At 39.7% G+C, this 21,772-nt stretch overlaps 1 protein-coding gene across 2 annotated transcripts in view; it reads right to left on the bottom strand.

Moving 5' to 3' along the window:
* The window catches only part of stk32a (serine/threonine kinase 32A), a 70,851-nt gene that overhangs the window by 18,881 nt on the left and 30,198 nt on the right, over positions 1-21,772 (bottom strand). For both annotated transcript variants that reach the window (XM_085421073.1, XM_085421074.1), the window contains exons 6-7: positions 9,028-9,065; positions 2,488-2,577 (exon numbers count right to left, since the gene is read on the bottom strand). In XM_085421073.1, coding sequence (XP_085277199.1) covers positions 2,488-2,577; positions 9,028-9,065 — 128 coding nt within the window. The remainder of the gene's footprint in view (positions 1-2,487; positions 2,578-9,027; positions 9,066-21,772) is intronic.

Raw genomic sequence — 21,772 nt, 5'->3', positions numbered from 1 at the left:
TTGGAAAGCCTGTTTATTTCCCCTTTTTTAGGGGTGGGGAACTCCAAGCCTCAAGGGCCGGTGTCCTGCAGGTTTTAGATATTACCCTGGGTCAATACAGCTGAATCAAATGATTAGCTCATTACCAGGCCTCTGGAGAACTTCAAGACATGTTGAGGAGGTCATTTAGCCATTTAAATCAGCTGCGTTAGATCAAGGAAATGTCTAAAACCTGCAGGACACTGGCCCTTGAGGCCTGGAATTGCCCACCCCTGCCTTAAATAATGCATTTTGTGGGTTGACCAGCAGAGTTACCACCATGAAAACCTTTTGTCCCAAATCGTTTCTGCCAATGTCAAACAGCCTATTCTGCTATGGGCTCTTGTTTTGAGCTTCTCGTTCCCCAGCTGTTTGAGGTGTCGGATCAGTGCCTGATTCACGTGATGAGTCGAGACTCTGACGTTGGATCGTAGGGTCAATGTGTTTGGAAGACACAGAGCACCTTTTGTTCCAAGACTATTCATTTTAATGCAAGAAGTCAGAGTGCTACAACAGCCTACTTGGTGGGTAAAATGGTAACAATAAAAAACAAGTCATTTTAACCTACTCAAACAGAAGTGACTTTGGAAGTAATCAGTTTATTGTAGTAGCATCTAATAATTAAGAAAATGTAATGTAAATCTTTTTTAGCCTATATACTTAAGAACATATATACTGGGAAAGGTATTTCACTCTTGCTAGGCTAACAATTCTTTGCATGGTAGCACTTTTGTACTCGATCTCAAACAGTGGTCAAGTGAGGTAACGTAAGTGTCATCATCTTAACTGTTATCATTTTGTTGTACCTGTATCTTTTTCAACACTTCCTTTTTTCTTTCTTTCTTTCTTTACTTTTTCTTTAATAATAATAATAATGAGTTCAGTAAATTATATACTTGGATGTATTTATTTGTTACTTTTTTTTTTTTACACAATTACCAATCTTTAGGTCAATATTCTCTTGCAGATAAAATAATGATTCCTGGTCTTTTTTCTCAGAGGGTTCAGGTTAGGTAACTTAATTAAAGACTAATTTAAAACAGGCGTAGCATCTGTATCAACATACCCACAGGCGTAACATCTGTACATGTCATTTAAGTTGTCTAGTACACGGTGCCTTGGTTGCTTGTGCACAAAAGAGATTAAGTCATTTTCTGTTGAGTATTTTTTTTAGGGTTCAGTGATGGAAAGCATCAATTTCATTCTTTTTCCCAGGGGTAAAATAAATATTTTGACATGCTCTTTGAACTATATTATATCAGATTATCTCTGTAATGAATAACAGATTAAGAAAAACATCCAATTAAACAAATAAAACTGCTTTTTTTATTCTTCTGTGGAAGCGAATCATCTAGTCATCTGTGATTTTAAATAGTCAGTAGAAAAGCCTTCTGTGGCTAATCTCTTACCGTTTCGTCTGCGGATCTTTATCTATATTACACGCAGGACTGTGAGGAACTATACTCAGAAACATGCAGGCTCTCACACAAATCCCCCACCTCTCCTTTAGGTTTGCTCTGCCTTCTTGCTGAAATGGAAAAAGTGTAGCTTATCTACTAAAGGTTCTTAGAGAAGGGGAGGAAGGGTTCTTTTTTTCCCCAGAGCAGCCATGAATTATCTATTATACTGTAGAGAATTCACCTGGAGTCTGGTCGCACATTGTTCCAAGGTCATTTTCTAACCTGAATGCACAATTTTTAAGGGAAAAGGAAAACAAAAAAGCTCACAATTCACATGTCCCCTTTAAGCATGCACGCAAACACATCCAAATGCATGGTCATCATTCATACTGGCCTCAAATCCTATTCAACCTATCTGATCTCTTTGGAGCTGAATCCACATAAGTCTTATTTAAGACTCACGATAAGGACAAAACTGAAGATGTGCTGGAAACAAGTGAAAGCAAGTCCTTTATTTAATTTTATTATATGATTCTTACAGTATGCAATAAAGACTCAATAATGCACTACATATATATTTACATATATATTAACTACAAATATTTTTGGGGTTTTTTTTGGTCCCATCAAAAAATACAAATGTAGCTTTAACATCCAAAGTTCACCTTAAAATAAAGTTTTATTTATTGGATGTAGTTTTTATTAATAATTTATTAAAGTGACAGATGTAAATTCACTCAGTCAAGCTCTGTGAACTATCCATCTTTCATCTCTTTTTCATGTGTATTTAAATATTTTATGAAAGTATAATTTAAATATTTTTGAAACTAAAGAGTTTTTGTTCTTTTTAAAACTACCGCCTCAATCTCAGAGCCAACCCTGCAACAGCATTTGCACAATTCTTTTTCTAACTGAAAATTGAAGCAGCCTTTGGAACATCCAGCGGTGGAAGTCCACTTCACCGAAAGCTGAGGAAGATTTATTGTGTTGATTTCTTAAGATTAAAGGGCAGAGTTTCAAACCGTTTCAATTCCAGTAGCCTTTTCTTGTCAAAATGTCATTTTCTTACCCATGTATGGTTTGGTTCCAGCAATGGATGTTGCTTTGAGGTCGTCTTTTACAATGGCTGCGATGTTGAAGTCTGTTAGATGGACGTGCCCTAAAGAACAGAGAGATTTTGTTACCTCAAATGTCTCATTCTTGACAACTGACCTGTGTCATATTGCATTGCAATATAACACATACTGCAGGGTTTGCTATGCACACAGATACTGATATAGTGTGTTATAAAACCAAGAAGTTTAACATGTATTTTTCTATTAATTCCCATTTCTTTTGCTGCTTTTTTGCAGTCTGAAGTATTTTCAGGTACTGGTGTGTGACTTTTCTAAAGCACATGGACGAATATTTGGTTTTCTGTTATTATCAAAGGAGCTCTGTTAATGAAGTTGGATCACTGTGACAGCTGTGTAGCAGAGCTTAAACAGCAGTTGACACTCAAATGATGCTTGAGTACGAGTAAGGCTTTATTGTTTTTCTTTGTGTTTCCGCCTATTTTCCTGTGAGTATCATGGTGGTTAGCACCGTCACCTCCCAGAAAGAAGGTTCCTGATTTGAAGCTTGAGGACGGATGTGGCCGTTCTGTATGTCTGCATGTTTGTAAGTCTGCATGTTAGGGCAAGTGGTGTCCCTAATTTGGCTGTGGGTATGAATGTGAGTATTTGTGGTTGTATGTGTCTCTCTGTTAAACCTGTGGTGGACAGGCAAACTGTCCATGGTATACCACACCTCTCACCCTAGCACAGCTTGGAAAAGTCCAAGACCCCTGTATACCTAAAATAGATCAGCAGTTAGAAATTATCTCTCTATGTTTTCATCTGTTTTTGCTTTACAGGAGACAGATTTAGACAGGAAATTTAGACCGCAGGAGTGAGAAGAAAAAGACAGCTGTCCTCAAAATGCTGCATATTATAAGTGATGAAATGTGGAGAATGAATTCAGCTCAGTCTCATAGCCTGAGGAAAGAATTAGCAGAAACTTCTCGATCAACAGGGACGATGGTGGCAGCAGGGTGAACAGGCTGTGGATGACATTGTTTTGGCACTATGCAGACACCTCACTGATATTACTGTGTTAATAGCATTAATCAAAAGATGCAGAGCCTTCTAGCTTTGAGCTATGCACGAGTTTGGGGATTTAGATCCTTCTCCTGCAGAAGTTTACAATAACTTGGCGAAGGACTTTCGCTTTCTACGTTTCCTGTCTTAACTACAGTCTTTTCTGAGCTTTGTTTACAACAATGGAGAAGTGCGATGACAATGACAAGTTCTCTGTGATATAGAAAAACCCAGGAACCTCAAAGAGCTCAGCTTACCCCACTTCACATACACTACATTGCCAAGTATTCACTCGTCTGCCATCACATGCATTTGAACTTGATTGACATCTTGTTCTCAATCCATAGGGTTTAATATCAGTCATAAACTGATGATGGTGAGAAGGCCTGGCCTGCAGTCTCCACTCTGATTCATCCCAAAGGCGTTCTATCAGACTGAGATGAGGACTCTGTGCAGTCTAGTCATGTTCTCCCACACCAAACTTGCTTATCCATGTTTTTATGAACCTTGCTTTGTGCACTGGTGCACAGCCATGTTGGAACAGGAAGGGACCATCCCCAAACTGGGGTGAGCCCAACTCCTAAAAAACAACCCTACACCATAATCACCCCTCCACCAAACTTTACACTTGGCACCCTGCAGTTAAACAATTACCATTCCCCTGGCAGTTGCCAAACCCAGACTCGTCCATTAGGCTTCCAGAAGGAAAAGCATGATTTGTCACTCCAGAAAACACGTCTCCACTGCTTACACTTACACTGCTGCGTTAGACTTTTTTGCATTGCGCTTGATGTTGTAAGGCTTGGATGCAGGTGCTCAGACATGGAAACCAATTCCATGATGAGTGAGTGAGTTAATTTGAAAGCTGTACGAAGTTCGGAGGTCTTTAGTGATTGACTCTGCAGAAAGCTGGTGACCTGTGTGTCCCTCAGCATCCGCTGACTTTCTCCATGATTTTATGTGGCCTAACACTTCGTGGCTGAGTTGCTGTTGCTCTCACTCCCTTTGCTATAATACCGCTAACCGCTGACTGTGGAATATTTAGCAGCAAGGAAATTTCACGACTGGACTTGTTGCACAGGTGGCATCATGTCACGGTACCATGCTACAATTCACTGAGCTCCTGAGAGCGACCCATTCTTTCACAAATATTTGTAGAAGCCGTCTGCATGCCTCAGTAGTTGATCTTATACACCCGTGGCCATGAAAGTGGTTGGAACTGCTGAATTTAATGATTGGGATGAATAAGTGAATACACTTGGCAATGTAGTATACATTGATTTAACAGTGGAGTGTGTATTTGTATTTGTATGAGTACCTTTTTTTTCTCAAATCACCAATCAACTCCCTATTGTTGATCTTGTTAAGCGGCAGGATTTTAATGAATTGCTTTGAATACCTCATAAGAGGTGCGTCACAACAGTTGGGCATCCATGGAATACTTGCCAGTTACAGTGGATGGATTTAATAAAGTAGCGGCTCTTGACTCGTGGGGTGCATTATGACTTAAGCTGAAGTGGATCCCTGGGTGATTCTTTTTATTTTAAAGTACCATTCCCACTGTCCCTGCTTGTGAGTGTTTAAGTGGCCACTGAACAATGGTTCAGCAGGAGGCCTGGTGGCTTAGTTATCTAATGTGTTTTATGGGATTACCACGACAACTGTCAAGCTTTGCTTAGGCCATATCCTGCTGCTGCATAGCTCTTCTATTTTTAGTATGGCTTTCATTACCAATACCTCACAACATGCACCCAAATCAATTTCTTGGATCCATTTTTGTAGCCACAGTTATATGTATTAACACTTACTGCAGGGCCATACAGCATAAAGTCTGAATTTTTCCCAAAAAGTGACATCATCCAGCAAATTGTGCACTACATGTGAGATGTAAGCAACCAGAGATTTCTTCATTAATACACTTTTAACCAATGACTCTTTTCAGTTGCAATGCCCATCTGAGGACTGAAAGAAAACTACCCCTACAGTTTATTCTTAAGTGTTATTTAAACAGCATAACACAGTGCATCTCTCTTTTTTCCTAATAAAACTGTCTAGAGCCTCAACTAAATCAGCACTGGTGCCTCGTTTCAGTCTTTTTTATATTAATATTATTACACTGAAAGCATTTGAGCCAAAAAGGATTTTGTTCTGCATCAGAAATATTTGGAATTAATGTGTTAATATTCATAATCTTTTTGATCTGTGAGCTGTTGTTGAGGTAATGCCAAAACAAAGACCATGGATTGAAGTCTGCTGAAATAAGCTTTTCTCAGTCAGTATCTCGCTAGTGTAATAATCTTTGTTTGTGACATTGGTGTCGGGTTGTCTCACCGCAGTGTGTAAACTCTGCAATCAGGTGCCACCTTTTCCACCTTTCAAATCCCCGTGTGCCGAAACGCTGTTGTGCAATCTGATTTATGCCACATAATACCACAATGAACAAGAAGCACTTGAGCTGTCAAATCATAATGGTGAAATAATGAAAAAATAAAGCATATCTAATTGTTTTAATGAAGACATGCTTTGCCTTCACTCAACACATGTAGAGACTGTTAAAGTAACCTCAAGCATACTAATCATTAATGTTCCTCATTAAGGTAAAAGCCAGTATTCCAGAACACCAATTTCAATTTCAAGTGATAGTTTTTCATGCTGTGAAAATTGCTAGTTGACACACACATGGAAGTCATTACTATTTTAGCTTGCAGGTGTGTGTTAGCTTGAAAGCTCCCTGCTTTCTCTAAAACAGAACGATCGCATGCTACCTTTTATGAGTCAGATGTGAGCTGACGTGCCATACGTATGCAGATGCAATTATCAGTGTTTGTTAAGTCGTGGAGAAGAGACCCGTGGTTTCAATCACAATATTCTTTTAATGTGCTGTGTGTTCGTTTTCGTAGGAAAGGTGCATATAATCTCACAGAGGATAAAATAGACCTGGCCCTCCTGGAGCTTCACTCAGCATCCTAAGCGCTATGCTGTTTAACAAAGCAACGTCACATGTGCACGAGTAAATTGTTTTTCTCTATATGAAGCAGCTCCCAGAGGGATACAGGAGCACAGGTCAATTCCAGCTTTCAAAATGCAGAAGCAAACAGCTTGCTACCCCCCTCTGACACCTCATGCTGTTTTAGACTTCAGTGAAGAGGTAAACTAAAGGTCTATGCAGGGAAAAAAAAACAAGAGTGTGGGCAGAATGCATGACGAGGAGAGAAGTGCTTAGTGAGTTTTAAAGGACACACACACTTACAGGCAGGAACCACAAGTGAACGTCTGTTGTCCTGTGGAAATAAGGCAGGAGCTGTCAATGCTGCCTCCCCCCTCCCTCAAATGCTCTTTCTCTCTGCTTTTCGCTTTTATCTCTGTTCTTTCCTTATGCATCTCTGTCTGTCTGTTGCATTTTTTCTCCTTTGATAAATCTTTTCAGAAATGTGTGTTCATCACTTTCCTCCTTTGTGTCGTATCCTCGCCTCACGCTCTTTCTCTGTCTGTCTTTCTTTGTCTGCCTGTTGTGACAGCAGGGCTGCCATCCCACATATCCCCTTGGCTCTCTTGAGCAGCTGCCCCATGCCCTCTGATATCTAAGGAGTTTAGGGGTGTGTGTCTGTGCATGTGTGCACTACACTGCAGTATATGAACAAAACGGACACTTTGATGTGAGGCGGCTTTTTAAAACAAAGGAAATAATTCTCCAGTCTAGTTAGTGAATTAGTTATGCACTGATTTAAATATCAGCAGTGCACTGCTAGACAGCCTTTGCTATAATGATAACCAACAAAAACACCTTAAAGTCGTGTCCCTGTTAAGTTAGATTTAAAACCTACTGCAGAGCAATTGATGCATTTGCAGTCCTGTAACACGGTGAAACAGAGAAAACAGGAATATGACAAACAAACTAGCATGACCTTAAAAGACAAGTGCAAATAAATATGATATAATAATAAAAATATAATCAATGCATAAATAAGATCGTTTTTTGTTAATAATGCCATGTTTTTACTTGTGTACGAGTGGTACCTGTAGCCCGTTCAGGTTGCACAGATAGTCCAAATCTTTCAAAATTGCACACCCATCACATTCTTCACAAGAAGGTTTGTTGTGTCTCTAAGGACAGTTTAAAAAGTGGTGAAGATATAAAGATGGGTGCTTTCAAACATAGAGAGCTGGACAGGGCCACAAAAGGCCATCGTGTGATCGTGGCTCGAGAGTTGGCAGCTTGTCTTGTAATTGGAAGGTTGCCGGTTCGAGTCTTGGCTCCGACAGTCTCGGTCATTGTGTTCTTGGGCAAGACACTTCACCCGTTGCCTGCTGGTGGTAGTCAGAGGGCCCGGTGGCGCCAATGTCTCAGCCTCGCCTCCGTCAGTGTGCCCCAGGGCGGCTGTGGTAGCTTGCCATCACCTGTGTGTGAATGGGTTGATGACTGAATGTGTAAAGTGCTTTGGGGTCCTTAGGGACTAGTAAAGCGCTATACAAATACAGGCCATTTACCATCAACCCAGCAGCAGGATCAGAATCTGCTTTTTTGTACGAGGAACAGGAGGAGCACTACCAGAGCCCAACAAACTGGCCTTCAGCAGGTTAATTATCTGACCAAAGTGTCAGATGAAAAAATCCACTAAGTTGGCACCAGAGCCTGATATCCTTTAGTAGGACCTGTTCTCACAATCCACAACTATGCAACCCATTTGTCAAGAATATACCTCACAATAACATCCACCTGGACGATGCTGCATTTGAAATGTTGTCTCCAGACTCTTTCGCAGCTATCTACTTATGCTTCTAGATTAAATCCCTGAACTTTAAGCGACTGTGTGTCATAGTGTCATGACTGAGTCTTCCCTCGTATAACAACATTTGGAATTCAAGCTTATTTTTGCCGTTCTTACATAAGAACAATTCCCATTCTTTTCTTCACAGTGAAGAATACAGAATAATAAAACATCGTCTACTTACTGAATCGAGAGCTGACACTAAAACCCGTTATGAAACTCTATCGATAATTCCATCCTTCTGACACACACACAAGAATTCTAAGTTTCTCTTTTCGCACATGGAGAAGACATGATGAATATAACCTTGTTTTCCACTCCCCGTTACATCGCTCCATTTTATTTCATCCCATGGTTCAGAGAGAAAGAAAAAAAGCTTTGCTTAAATGTCACACAGCTTCAGCCAACTCAAACTGACAGTTTGGACAAAACATAAGATTTCACTTGTGCAGGCCTTCTCTGGTAAGAGGCATTTTCCCGCTTTGTGCTGCTTTGTGTTGCAAGACCTATCTAGTCAGTAAATGTGAAAGCTGTCTCTGTGCATTGCAGCTACTTTGATCTGTGCAATTGTGCAACCCAGAGGTTAGAAGTTGGGTGAAATTCTTAGTTAGATGCAGTTGAAGTGTTGAATTTTTAACGGTGAGTCTTTTTGATGGAAATTTCATTCACTGACACTGAAATTAATTAATTAATAAAAAAATATAAAGAAACAGGGCATCTTACCATGTTCATCTAGTAGTATGTTGTCAGGTTTGATGTCTCTGAAAAGGGACACAGAGAATACAGTAAAATTAATCTTTGGATATCACAAATCGGAATCAGATTTGTGTTTGTAAATCACAAAGTGATTGTGCAGATATGCAGCACAATTTGTAGAAGAAGCATGATTGGGATTTGCAAACCCCAAAATAATCAAAATGATTTAAAAAAAAAAACAGTGTTTCTTAAATAAACAGTGGATCAAAGTACTGATTACTTGTTGAACAGACACCTTAGAAAATGACTATGATGCTCGAGATCCAATCCGGAGAATGAAAGCTTACAAGTTTCAAATGCATCAAAATCACAATTATAAGAACGCTTTCACATTCACATTAAACATTTTATCCAACTAAGGCTATAACTTTGAAGCTGTTGTCATTTTAGTGCAATCAGGGGAATTGTGTGATAAGGTCTTCTTTAAAGTAGTAATCTGTGAAATCTGAAACGTTGGTGTGTTGCGTCATCCACTGTGATAAGCGCACAAGGCTCTGGTGTGCATAGCAATTCCCGCAGTTCACCTGTGAATAAAACAGCGTGGGTGGTACTCTGATGTCTTATTTGCTGCTGGTGACGTTTGAGTTTCTGTAGGTGGCACTGTCATCTCTGCCAAGGAGCTGAGATTACTCATATTAATTACTTAATTCTTCTCTTCTTTATCCTAAAAAGGCCTTATATCTGCTTAAAAAAGGAGGTGAATGTACAGCTGACTGGCATGCAGTTCTTTTGAATCATTTCACTTAAGCAAAAAACAATATTTAATAAGGAAACTTTAAAATGGTGATCTCTTACATTCGCTGTGTGATGAACACAAATGAATCTTAACCATTTATGAGAGAACGGGGGCGTCAGGTTAAACTGTGGGAGCAGAAACCTGAAACCTGAGAAGAGTGGCAGGTGTGGGCCGAGACCCTTTCAAAAGTCACAGCTTCTCCGCACCATGTCCTTGTTTTTCTCCTATTTTCTACCACGTTTTTTTTTTTTTTTTTTTTTTGGGGGGGGGGGGGGGGGCGCGACATTTTTACATGTTTTTTAACCCAACGTGCACTTACTAGGCACTTTATAGCTGATTAGTACTGGACTATGGAGTTGCTGCAAATTTGCCATCCATGAGGCAAACCTCCCATCCAAGATGGCATACTGAACTGAGATCTGATCACGAGACTCCTCACCGTTTTTCCAATCACCTATTGTCCAATTCTGGTGATCCTATGTGAACTGTGGCCTCAGAATTATTTTCTTAGTTGACAGGAGTGATGCTCAGTGTGCTCTTGTCCAACTGCTACAAGGTTTGACCTGTGTGCTCACAGATTCTTCATACCTTGGTTTAACAAGTGGCTATTTGAGCCTGCCTGTTAGCTTGAAGCAGTCTAGCCAATCTCCTCTGACTTCTGGAATCAACAAGGCATTTTCAGTCAGAGAACTGTGGCTCGCTGGATATTTTTCTCTTTTTCAGATATTCTCTGTACACACTATAGAAGGTTGTGTGAGAAAACACCAACCTGTCTAATACAAACAAACATGCCGTGTTCAAAGTCACTTAAATCACCTTTCTTCCCGATTCTGAAGCCCGCTTTGAACCTCAGCAGGTCGTCTTAAACATTTCTATATGCCCAGATAAACTTAATTGCTGCCAAGCGATGAGACATTTGTGTTAATAAGCAGCTTAACAAGTGTAATCAACAGTGGCTGGTGGATGTTTATCATCAAGAAGCACCACAGTAACACCTCACTGTCCTGCTGAAGCAATGTATGTTTGTGGAATTAGATCTAAATTGTAATTTAAATATAAATAGCCCTGTTCTACTCTTATGAGGTATTCAAAGCATTTAAAAGATTATTTAATGAGCAAAAAATAAAATAAAGCACATAAAAAGAAAGAAAGAATCTGCTTCCAGTGAAAGTTTCAATTTCGTTACATTTTATTTATCTTATTATTTTATTTTTTAACTGGAAAAAAATATTCATTTATCACACAGATTATTTTTGCTAGGAGATTTTGTTCCTATTTTTAGTTTTATGTTTTTAATATAGTGTGTTCTTTTCTCCTCTTCATTGAAAACAAGAGGACTCAGTACCGGTAACGTGTACTAAAAAAAAAAAGAATCCATAGAACTACAGGAAGTTAACTGTCAGGGTGAAAATTAATTTGAACAGAGAAACACTGACTGCTGATTCCCAAACTGTTATAGTGACAAAAGCATCTGCAACAATACCAAGATCCCTGATGACAATCAGCAACTTCAAAGAACAGTTCAGTGTCCAATGATTTCCCTCCTGGCCATTTTTAAAGTTCAAAGCATCGTTATTCTCCAGTTTTCCTTGTTTTCATTTATCTGTATTTGACACCGTCATCTGTCTTTTCCATACCATGACTCTGTCTGCTCCACTGGGACTACTCCTAATATCCTATGTGCTTACACACTTCTTTGCATTTCACCTTTTCACCTTGGTGCCTTCTAGCAAACACACTGAAACCTAAAACTCTTCAGGCACACACAAAAGCACAAACTTAAAAGTGGCGCACAGTGTCATATTCTGCTAATTACCATCCTCCCTGTGTGAGACTGATGTGCCGGTGTGGCTGCAGACTGGATTCAAAGACTGGAAGGGTACATTGTGTTCTCAACTTCACTCTGTTCTCTTGTCTCTGGAACATATCACCACTGCTCTAAAATGCTTTGAACTGGAGCAATGATATTCAATATTCAGAGCCCTCCTCAAATGTTCCACTGTTGCTTGATGATCTAGCAGCATTCGTTCTGACATCAACTTTACTGAATGAAGACATCTAAGAGGAGCATATTGTGTTTGCATTAAATCGGATCATGATAACACAATCAATTGACCTGAGTGTTTTTCATGTAAAAATGTGATCTGTAATCAGGCTATGGGTTTATTTCATAATGTGAGACAGAAACAGTATAGTAGTAGTCCATGCTAAATGAAGTTTTATCAGTGTTTGAATAATACCTTACACATATTGGGTTGCGCATCCTCACTTTTAGTGGGTGTCTCATAGGGATGGGTATTGATAAGATTTTCACGATTCCGATTCCATTTTCGATTCTGTTTAACGATTCGATTCTTTATCTATTCTCTTATCGATTCTTTTTAAAAAAGGAGAACACTAAGGTCGATTAGCTTAGAACTTTGTTTTATATCTTCTCTTTGAACAAGATAGAAATTTAGGAGTAACATGGCCTTACAAACCCAACAGTGAGATCTTAAGAGATCCACAGCCTACAGCTCTTCAATGGGGTGTCACAGGGTCCCCAGGAAAAAAAATTGTAAATGTAAAATAATAAAATAAATATTCTTCTGTAGCAATAACAAAGCATAACATAAATTATTCTGTAGCAATTACACAAGAATATCCAGTAATGTCCCTGCCTACAATTAAACACATTCACTTACCTAAAATTGGGGGCATCTGCTGTGGCAAATGGGTCAAGCCTTTTACCACAAACTTAGTCACTGCTCGGTGACATTCGTCTATCCTGGCCTGAAAGGAGACGCTACCGGTAGACTGCAGCGAGAACTGCCAGCATCTGAGCCAGACTGGCAGGTTTTGTAATAAGGCAGATCGCGCTAACATAATATGCACTGTTAGTTGATGATTTACCTGCCGCATTAACGGGAGAGGACGTGCAAACGTTACCGCTGCTGCTGCGTTGAGATTCACGAGTCCGGAGCGGAATTAAAAACATGACATTCATTTAAGGTTATCACGTGTTTTGTGAACAAATGCTTTTGCATATTCGTAGTGTTTCCTCCCTTAAATGAAGTATCTACTATGCAAGTATTGCAAGTTGCCCTGTTGTCATCCGTTCTCGTAAACTTTTGAGCATTTGAGCCGCTTACGCGCCGTGTTTCCTGCCAGGTAAATGACGCTCCGCAACGTGGTGACGTCATTCGGGGCAACTGGAATCGATAAGGGAATCGTTTGCAAAAATGGCAAACAATTCCAAGGAATTGAAACAGTGGGAACCGGTTCTCAACAAGAACCGGTTTTCGATACCCATCCCTAGTGTCTCATCTAATTATGTCTTTTGCATATAGGAGCACAGCAGGACTTAGCATATCAAAGGCCACACTGACCTGGGCTCTCTGTGTGGCTTTGTGTGCATTTGTGTCTGTGTGTGTTGAACACTCTTGGAGACAAGGAGAACCTGTAGCATTAGACTTGGCTCTCTGGCAGATCGAGTGGCACAGGCCCAGGCGGGGGTAAGAAAGGTCGACCGTGTAACCCTTAATTAGCTGACATTTGCCTCAAAGGCTGGCACTGAGGGGGAGAGGAGGGGCATGTGTCGCCGCTAAAAAAGCACACTGCAAGTGAGAACAAGGGAGCATCTTTTACTGCTAAAGTCCAAGCTGTCATTGTGATGCCACAGGAAGCAGCAGGGGCCGACACACCTGGCTTAAGAGATAAAGCAAAGCGGCAAGTCTCATTAGGAGTTGGTGCATGGTAAAAGCCGAGCTGCTGAGATAGAGGTGATGACCATGATGACCACGAATGACTTTGTCTTTTGGCAGTCGACATAAATGAGCAAGCAAACAGCAAGTTTTGACTTGAAAATATTCCCATTGTATTTTCAAAAACTCACATGATCCATAGAATCCACCCATCCATCCAGCTACAGTTGCAATTACAGGGATTTCTGCTGATTACTTAAAACTCTTCAACTCACCTTCAAGTCACAGTTTTAGACAAGCTAAAGGGAACTAAGCTAATAACATAACATATTCTTGTTTAAAATATAACAAAAGAATGAATTGTCCCACACACTGGTTGGGCTGAACCCTTTATAAAAGTGCTTTTGCAAAAGAAGTGCCAATATTTTTATAAACCTAGGGATTAAAAAACCCATTGACCAATTCTAATTTGCATTCAGTTGAAAGACCCATGAATTAAATGCTAGTTTTCTTTCACAGCAGCTGACATAAATTCAATCACACATAATCAAAAGGAGGTCAGACGGCTCTGCACTAATGTTGTCTAGGGGAAAAAGCAGTGTTAGTATTCACAGTTTTTTTTTTTCCTTGACTCAGCACTAAATCAGAGAATGTTTACTCTGCCGTTTACCTTGTTTTTATGACCACATAATCACAGTTGGAGTAGTGGAAGCCCATTGAGTATTCTTGGGATTTTGAAAAATAATTCCCATTATTTTGTTTCCAGTGATCTGGATGTGAGGTATCTGGTCACTATGGCCTAAAATCCAATTTCATTGCAGAGGACATGAGACATCTCACCCGGTCATTTCAGCTAGCTGTTTGTCAGGTGTGCATTAGCCAGGATAACTGCAATGCAGCACCTATTAGTGCTAAAAAACACATGTGTCTGTTTTAGCCTTAGCCACACCAGGACTGTGTGACGACTGGACTGCTTGGTTAAGTTACACCTTAATCCACAGCAAAAGGGATGAAAGAGCTATAGTTGTTTCCTTTCCTTTCTATAATGGAAATTGCAGGGGGGGAAAAAACTAATATATTTCGTTCTTGCACTGACAACCACTAAACTGTGAGATAAAAACTTGTAATCATCAGCCATTGTTTGTCACTGCTGGAGTACTGCAGAATTGTTGCTTATATGAACAAGATGTTTTTTAAATAAATTCTCTCAGCCAAAGTAAAAAGTAAAGCATGTATCATGACAGTTTACATATAGTTTGACAGCTGTGACGCTCTGCACAGAGATATTAAGTTTATATCTAAAGTCCTGTATACAAATTTAAATATAGGGGATAAAAGTGCTAAATTTGAAGAAATAGTTTGAGGTCTAATAGCCACACTAAAAGAGTGTTTAAGTCATAAAAGCTAAAAAAAAAATGAGGCATGCAATTAAAGAGCTAGAGTATTAAATCTGGAGAAACAGCAGGAACAGTGGCGATTTAAGAAAACACAGAATGCATAGATCATTGATATTCTGTATGGATAAACAGAGAAAATGAAGCAAAGGACGAATGAGAGAGTGTGGTATGAATAAGAAATAGGAAGAAATATAGGAAGCTAGGGGAAAATGAAGTAAGAAAGGAACAAAGAGCAAATTAAACAAGTAGGATTAAAGGGATAAAGTGTGAAACAGAAAAAGTGACCAAAATTTTGGGCTCCTTTGAGTGAGGAATTTGATGAAGGGCCAGGGAAAGCTGATCCCCTTAGCTTTTCTCTCAGTTGACTGACCCTACAAGCTATTAGCAGGATCTAATGGCCTCATTACAGCATGCTATGAGAGGCATAGGAGTAACTGAGCCCTGTACCCGGTCATACGACACCACGCTGATACTCGACCAGGCCAACACACCTGAGAACAGAGGCTTGTGCGCACACTCACACCCACACACAGGTCAGACCATTAAAAAAGCACATGTAATAATACACATGCCGAAACCAACAAGACAGAAGCACACCTGCTTACATGTGAACTGTGAAGCAGTAAGGGCTCCTGGGGGGATTTTAGGGGAAGAAAGCCAGACTTGTTCTGACATGTTGCGGTAAAAGTGGCAAACAATCTGCCACATGCGATGACAAAAACACTAAGCAGTCGGTCTAAAATTAGCCCACACGCACATCCTGTGACTATGACTTCATTGTTGTATTTATTGTATTGTTAATTTGCAGGAAGATCTAAAGAATGAAGCCAAATCAAACATTTAAAGCCACATAGCAAATACATTATTACAATTTAACTTGACCATTATCTTCTTGATTATTTAACAGTCGGTTAGTCCATTTAACGTGAAATAATGAAAATCACTATTTTAACCCTTTACAGCCGATCGGAGCGGGCACGCTCTGTTTTGCGTAACTATTTTTAAATCCCGGTAGCTCTGCAACCAAGTAAGCTAGCGCAATAATTTTTTTTGCATATGAAACTGGAGGAGTTGTACTTACATCTTATGCCATCAGCTTGTCCTAGGTCACAGTTTCCTTCCACATATAGCTTTGCAAAAACTGCATAAAAATCACTTGCAGCAACAAAAACATGATATTCCAGAAACACGCTTCGCCGATCCATCAGCTGTTTGTAACACTTCCTACGTCCATCAGCGCGAACTATCACATGACCGCATGACCTGCCCGAAACAGGAAGTGACGTCATTTTGCGGAAATGTAGTTTTTTACGATCGGGGCCTTATGAGCTTGTGTTTTACTTGTTATGTGTTTTAAAAAGTTATGTTTGACTTTATGACTTTCTGTGTCGTTTCTGGGATGCTTAAGACTCATATTGCACTGCTGGAAATAGTTTATTTTGATGCATATGCTGTTATTTTGCAAATTTGCACTATAATATTTATTTTCGTTTTTCCTGCAGTATATAAAAATTGGTGTATTTCAAAAATAAAACTATGAAGACACTCAAAATAAATTTCCTGTGGTGGGAAACTAGTTTGTGTAACTTTTTTGTATTTACAGTTTTGAGGGATAAGCCTCTTAAATTTCTCTAACTAGAAATATATGTTAAAAAAACAAAAACGATTTTCAATTTTTTTGTAGTTTATTGCACTTTTTTGCAATTTATGTAATTACTATGCACCTAATGCAGACATATTATTAAAGTTTGGGCTATAATGGTTGTATTGATGTATAGCAACTTGAAATGCTCCCAAAAATGGCTCCACAGCATGTAAAAATATAATATAAGCTCTGGCGAACTTGGTTCTATGGTAGGTCTTAAAGGGTTAAGGGGCAAAACCTTAAAATCACTACACACCCAGCCCTGGCATCATGACTTTTCCTTTTAGTTTTTTGTTAAATCTTTGAACAAAATGCAAAATTTGTTGCTATGAAACCTTTAAATCTTGCTGTTTTCCACGTTAAAAAGAAAGCGATTCATAGCTTCTACAGTGAAATTGGCGGTACTAGTTTTCTGCTGGCAGTTTAATAACAGGCTCTTTCATGGCTCGGCCGCTTTAGTAGCTTCTCCCCTCTGGAATAAAAGCGGGGAGCTGTATGAGCTCGTGCCGCTCCCCCTCTGTCACAAAGGAGAGTGGAGGAGCTCTGGAAGCCCCAGAAACCCCTCAGCTCAGCTACATCCCACACTCTCCCAACAAGCAATACACACATGAACACAGATATGCACAGTTTGTGTGCAGAAATATGCACGCGACCACAGATTCACACAGTGTCAGAATCCCTCAGTTCTCAGCACCCACGCCCACCAGCAACTGAAGAGCGAGTCAGACAGCCGCTGCCTTTGAACGTGAATTGAAAGCCCAACTTGATCCACAGAGACTAACTGCTCCAATCCAACAAACTGCTGCATCTCTCATCCACCCTTTCGTCTTCATGTTAACGGCAAGCAGCTCTGACAAGTGCGAGAAAGAGACAGGTGTCTAGAGGCGATCGATCTAGAGGCGATCGATCGTTTGCCTTTGCTGCACCTGAGTTATGGAACAGCCTCCCGATTGGCATTCGGGAGTCTGATTCTATTTTTTCCTTTAAAGCACGCCTTAAAACTTATCTTTTTGAACTTGCCTTTTCTACCCGTTAAATGCTGACTGTTAACTGCGACCTATTGCATTAACTTTTTACTATTCCTTCATTCTTGGTGTTCTCTATCATGCGGCACTGGGTCTGCTATAATCTATGTGCTGCAGTCCATTTTATTAGTGGCTTTCTACTGTGAACATTGTCTGCTGTTCTTATTATATTTGATATTAATGCTCTTAACTGTATTATTTTATTGTTTTTCTGTAAAGCACTTTGGTATGCCTAGGCTTTTAATGTGCTCTATAAATAAAGGTTGTTTGTTTTGTTTGTTTGTGCGTGTGTGTGTGTGTCTGTGCTCTAGTTTATCCACATGTGTAAACAATATTTGGCGTGCACCAACAGTTGAGAAGAGAGACGTTCATTCTTTATTCAACAATAAATGCCGACTGTTACCCGGTTAACAAAGTTGGCCATGACGAGTTCCCGGACTCTGGGAGAGCGGCGAGCAGACACGAGAAGCAGCCAGTCAGCGCTAAAAACTCACATCACAATTACTGGTGATGAATAATTCACAGAGTCAGAAACATTCAGAGATTGTTGCAAAAGAAAAATAATGTTATCTTTTTCTCTCTCTCTGCCTCTTTTCTTTGTCTTTCATCACCTTCTTCTTGTCTCTCAGTCTGCCTCAGATTTCCTGAATGTGCTGCTTTCTCCTTCCTCCTTCTATTTTTTTTTTTAATTCTACAGAACACTTGTGAATTAAATACACAAACAGCCAATTAGTGATCTTTTTGGAACAGACTTGCTTGTAAACAGTCTATCGTGTTCACAGCACAAACCTCCTCCCATCCTTTAATCTGTTACTGTGAGCTGAGGCTGAGCTGAAGGAGATTTTCGAAAAAGATAACGCTCAATTCACCGTTTTTTTTTTTTTGTTGTTATTGTTTTTGGGTTGTTGTTGGTTTTTTTTGGTGGAAATCAGGAAAGCTAGTACCAGCTGGCACTTTAATCTCCATTTATGAAATATGAGCATATAATTTCCCTCTCCCTCTCTTCCCTCCCTCCTGTTTTTTTTTCTTTTTCTTCATCTGCTGGGAAATAAAACATTAACACGCTCCATGAATAAAGGATACTTCACTTGAAGACCTGACAAATGCTCCCCATCTCAAACAGCTGATGGAGAGTAAGAGTAATGACTTTGTCTGCAACCATGCATACAATTTACTATGTTTTATCCTTTTTTTAGAGCACAAGAAGACCCACTTCCTTTCACCTTCACTTAAGCAGATAGGTGAATTAAGATCATATTCCCTTTCGGCAGCTTAGCAAAAGGTCTCTTCAGGAGAAGAGGGCGGAAAGAGCAAATAAATTATTTGAAGCACAGCTATGTTTGTGCCACTCCCTCTGAGAAAGAAAGAGACCATCCACAAGAAGAAACAAAGAACGAGGATGTACAAGAGTAGAGCATGGATAAGAAATACAGTAGGAAGTTGGAAGAGGAAATGGCACAAGAGGTGAAAAAAGGCAGCAATAATGAAAGAGATTATGAGGGAAAGGTAGAGTGTACTGCATGTGTGTATACATGTGAGAGAGAGGCTCAAAGAGGAGATGAGGGGAAGAGATCAGAGCTTGCAAAGGCAGAGCCTCTTTAGCTGAAATAGGGTTGCTGCTGCAACAGCTGGGTCTCAGTATGCTTCAGTTCATTTAATAAGAAATAGTAATGTCAATAAATAGACTGGTTAGTTTCCACACAGAGGCAACAGCAAACAATGGGATCTGTCAGTTTTTTCAGCATCTTTTGACTCTTTTGACTTAGTTTTTAGGTCCAGAAGATGTTTCATGTCACTTGGTCTGATAGTTACCTATGCTTATGCTCATACTGAGGCTGTTTCTGAGGCTGCTGGCTGCTGGCTGACTCTAAGTTCTGGATAGTTTTAGCCACTTAACCTTTGTTGGCTTCTTTCAAATGTTTGTGTTCAGCTGAATGAAAGCAATTTAAGTATTTGATTAAGTTTGTTCTTACAATCTCGTTTGTGGTGTTCATCTTAACTCAGAGGGAAGAGCTTTCACGCTAACAACATAGCATGTGGCTACAAGTGTGTGTGTTTGTGTCTACTTAACGGCAGTACTGTGTGGATGTTGTGCATGCATGAAAGCGATCAGCTAGCAACTGGTTATACATGAGGCTAACCAGCGGGTCAGGGCCAAGAATGCTTAAAAATCTGCCAATATCAATTCCTGTCTGGTTGATCATTGCATCTCTAGTTTAGTTTGAAGCTTTTTAAAATACTTTTTGGACAAGAACAAAGGTCTATCCCACAGGAAACAATACAACATAATAACAATGTAAGACCAATTTAATATTTGTCAAGGCCTTTTAATAAGAAATTGTTTATATTAAAGCAATTAGACTTTGTATTACTGGTTACTTTGTATTATTAGTCTTAGAGCACTGTATTGTTAACTTTAAAGTTATCTATATGAATGACAGAAATCATCTGTATATTAATGGTCCTTACAGCTTTACCAGGCATATCCATGAAAGCATCAGATGGAGCCAAGGTACATACCTGTATGAATTTTTCCATACATGCATTGCAGGATGTAATGTACGTGCAGATTTCTTGTTGTAATGTCAGCATTGATTATATTTAAGTATAGCCACACTTTTGAAAATTTAGTTGTTTCCACCATTTTCACTAAGCACAATCCTCCAGCGTGCTGCACAGCAAGTGAGAGATGCTCCTTCCCCTTGCACAGATTGTCTGAAAGAAAGGTGCTCCTCCCGGATTAGAAGGAGCAAAAATGTTTCATGTCATAAAATGTTAATCTTATTGCAAGTTAAAAAGTGACTTGGTCAAACGAAATGTACCAATATTGTAGTTTGGATCTTTCTCCAAAACAATTAGAATCCCCCCAGCACTCTAGTGCACTGTAGCTATCATGAGGACACAATGGGCAACTGAAGTGGCTGATGAAAAAAAATGTGGTGGTGACCAACTGACTACAGCCCAAAAATCACTCAAATATACCCCTTTAACTGAGTCCATGAACCTCTGCTGCCATCCTGGCCAATTGGCATAGCAGCAAACGCATGCTGGCCTGAATACAAACCCTCCTGTTCATCCTTTAATAAACCGCGCATTGTCAAAGCCACTGTCCAGCACCTCGTTGCCATTGTGGTGAGCAGCAAACTCAAAATGCAGCTAGCTGGTACCCTGGTGGGGTTCTGGCTCAAGCTTAGCTAATAAATCATCACATTCTATATCAGTCTGGCTGCCATTAGGCAATCTGATCAAAAGCTCCACGCCTATCTGATGATGCAAGTATATGCAATTTAGACTTTTGCCTTGAAATGAGGAGATGTGATTAGGTGTGACAGACAGAGTTTTGTAGTAAGCTTAATAGAAAAGTGAACAGTGTCCTTGTGAAGCTTCAACATTCGGATGCTGTAAGATGATGGAAATGGAAAAGAGAACATCAACTACAGTTGCTTAAGATGAATGTACTGCACTACCAGTCTCACTCAGTCAGAGTTCGTCACATTGCTATCTTTCAGTACATTAAAAAAGCAGTGCAGATAGCAAATGAAGACAACTTTAATAAAAGAATCCATAATTGCATGCACTGCAGCAGCAATCAGTGCTATAGCATATTATTAAAGTTCTACCATATAAGTGCTTGTTTTCATGCACTGCTTGTAATTTTCAGCAACTTTGGCACAGCTGTGGCTCCACGCTGTAGTGGTTAACACACAAAAAGTCCCCCAGTTGAGACTGAGATGAGACACAAACCCAGCTTCAAGGGGTCACAAGCTAGTGTAAGCCTAGTGCCGATCCCAAATCTCTGTCAAATCAAACATGTGGTTCTGCCTCATGTGGGGACCCTTTCAAAATAAAGGAGCATCTGAAGAACCTTTGAACTTAATGCCTCATTTGAATGTCAAGTAACTATTTACTAAACTTGCATGTAGCTCGGGTTTAACTTACTGAGTTGAGTAGGTGACCCATAGTGTTAAAGCAGAGGCCTGGTTTGAATCTGGCCTGCATGCTTTCCCTTGTGGGCTTTCCTGTCTTCTCTCCACTATCCTAACACAATAAAGGCTAAAACCCCAATAAATGCACTTTAAAAACTTAACTCAGGGGAGTCCTAAAAGGCATTTTTAAAAAAGCCAAACGATTAATCCTTTAACGACTTTAATGGGCAGTCTGTTTCCTGACTGCAACATATTGACTCGTTAAGAGCACAGACTGGTTGACAACATGTAAGTTTTTCC

Source organism: Rhamphochromis longiceps, linkage group LG10 (genome assembly GCF_057381845.1).
Source record: "Rhamphochromis longiceps isolate RC_006_pf linkage group LG10, R_longiceps_female_GT1.1, whole genome shotgun sequence".
Taxonomy (NCBI): Eukaryota; Metazoa; Chordata; class Actinopteri; order Cichliformes; family Cichlidae; genus Rhamphochromis; species Rhamphochromis longiceps.
This window is presented reverse-complemented; position numbering and strand designations above follow the sequence as displayed.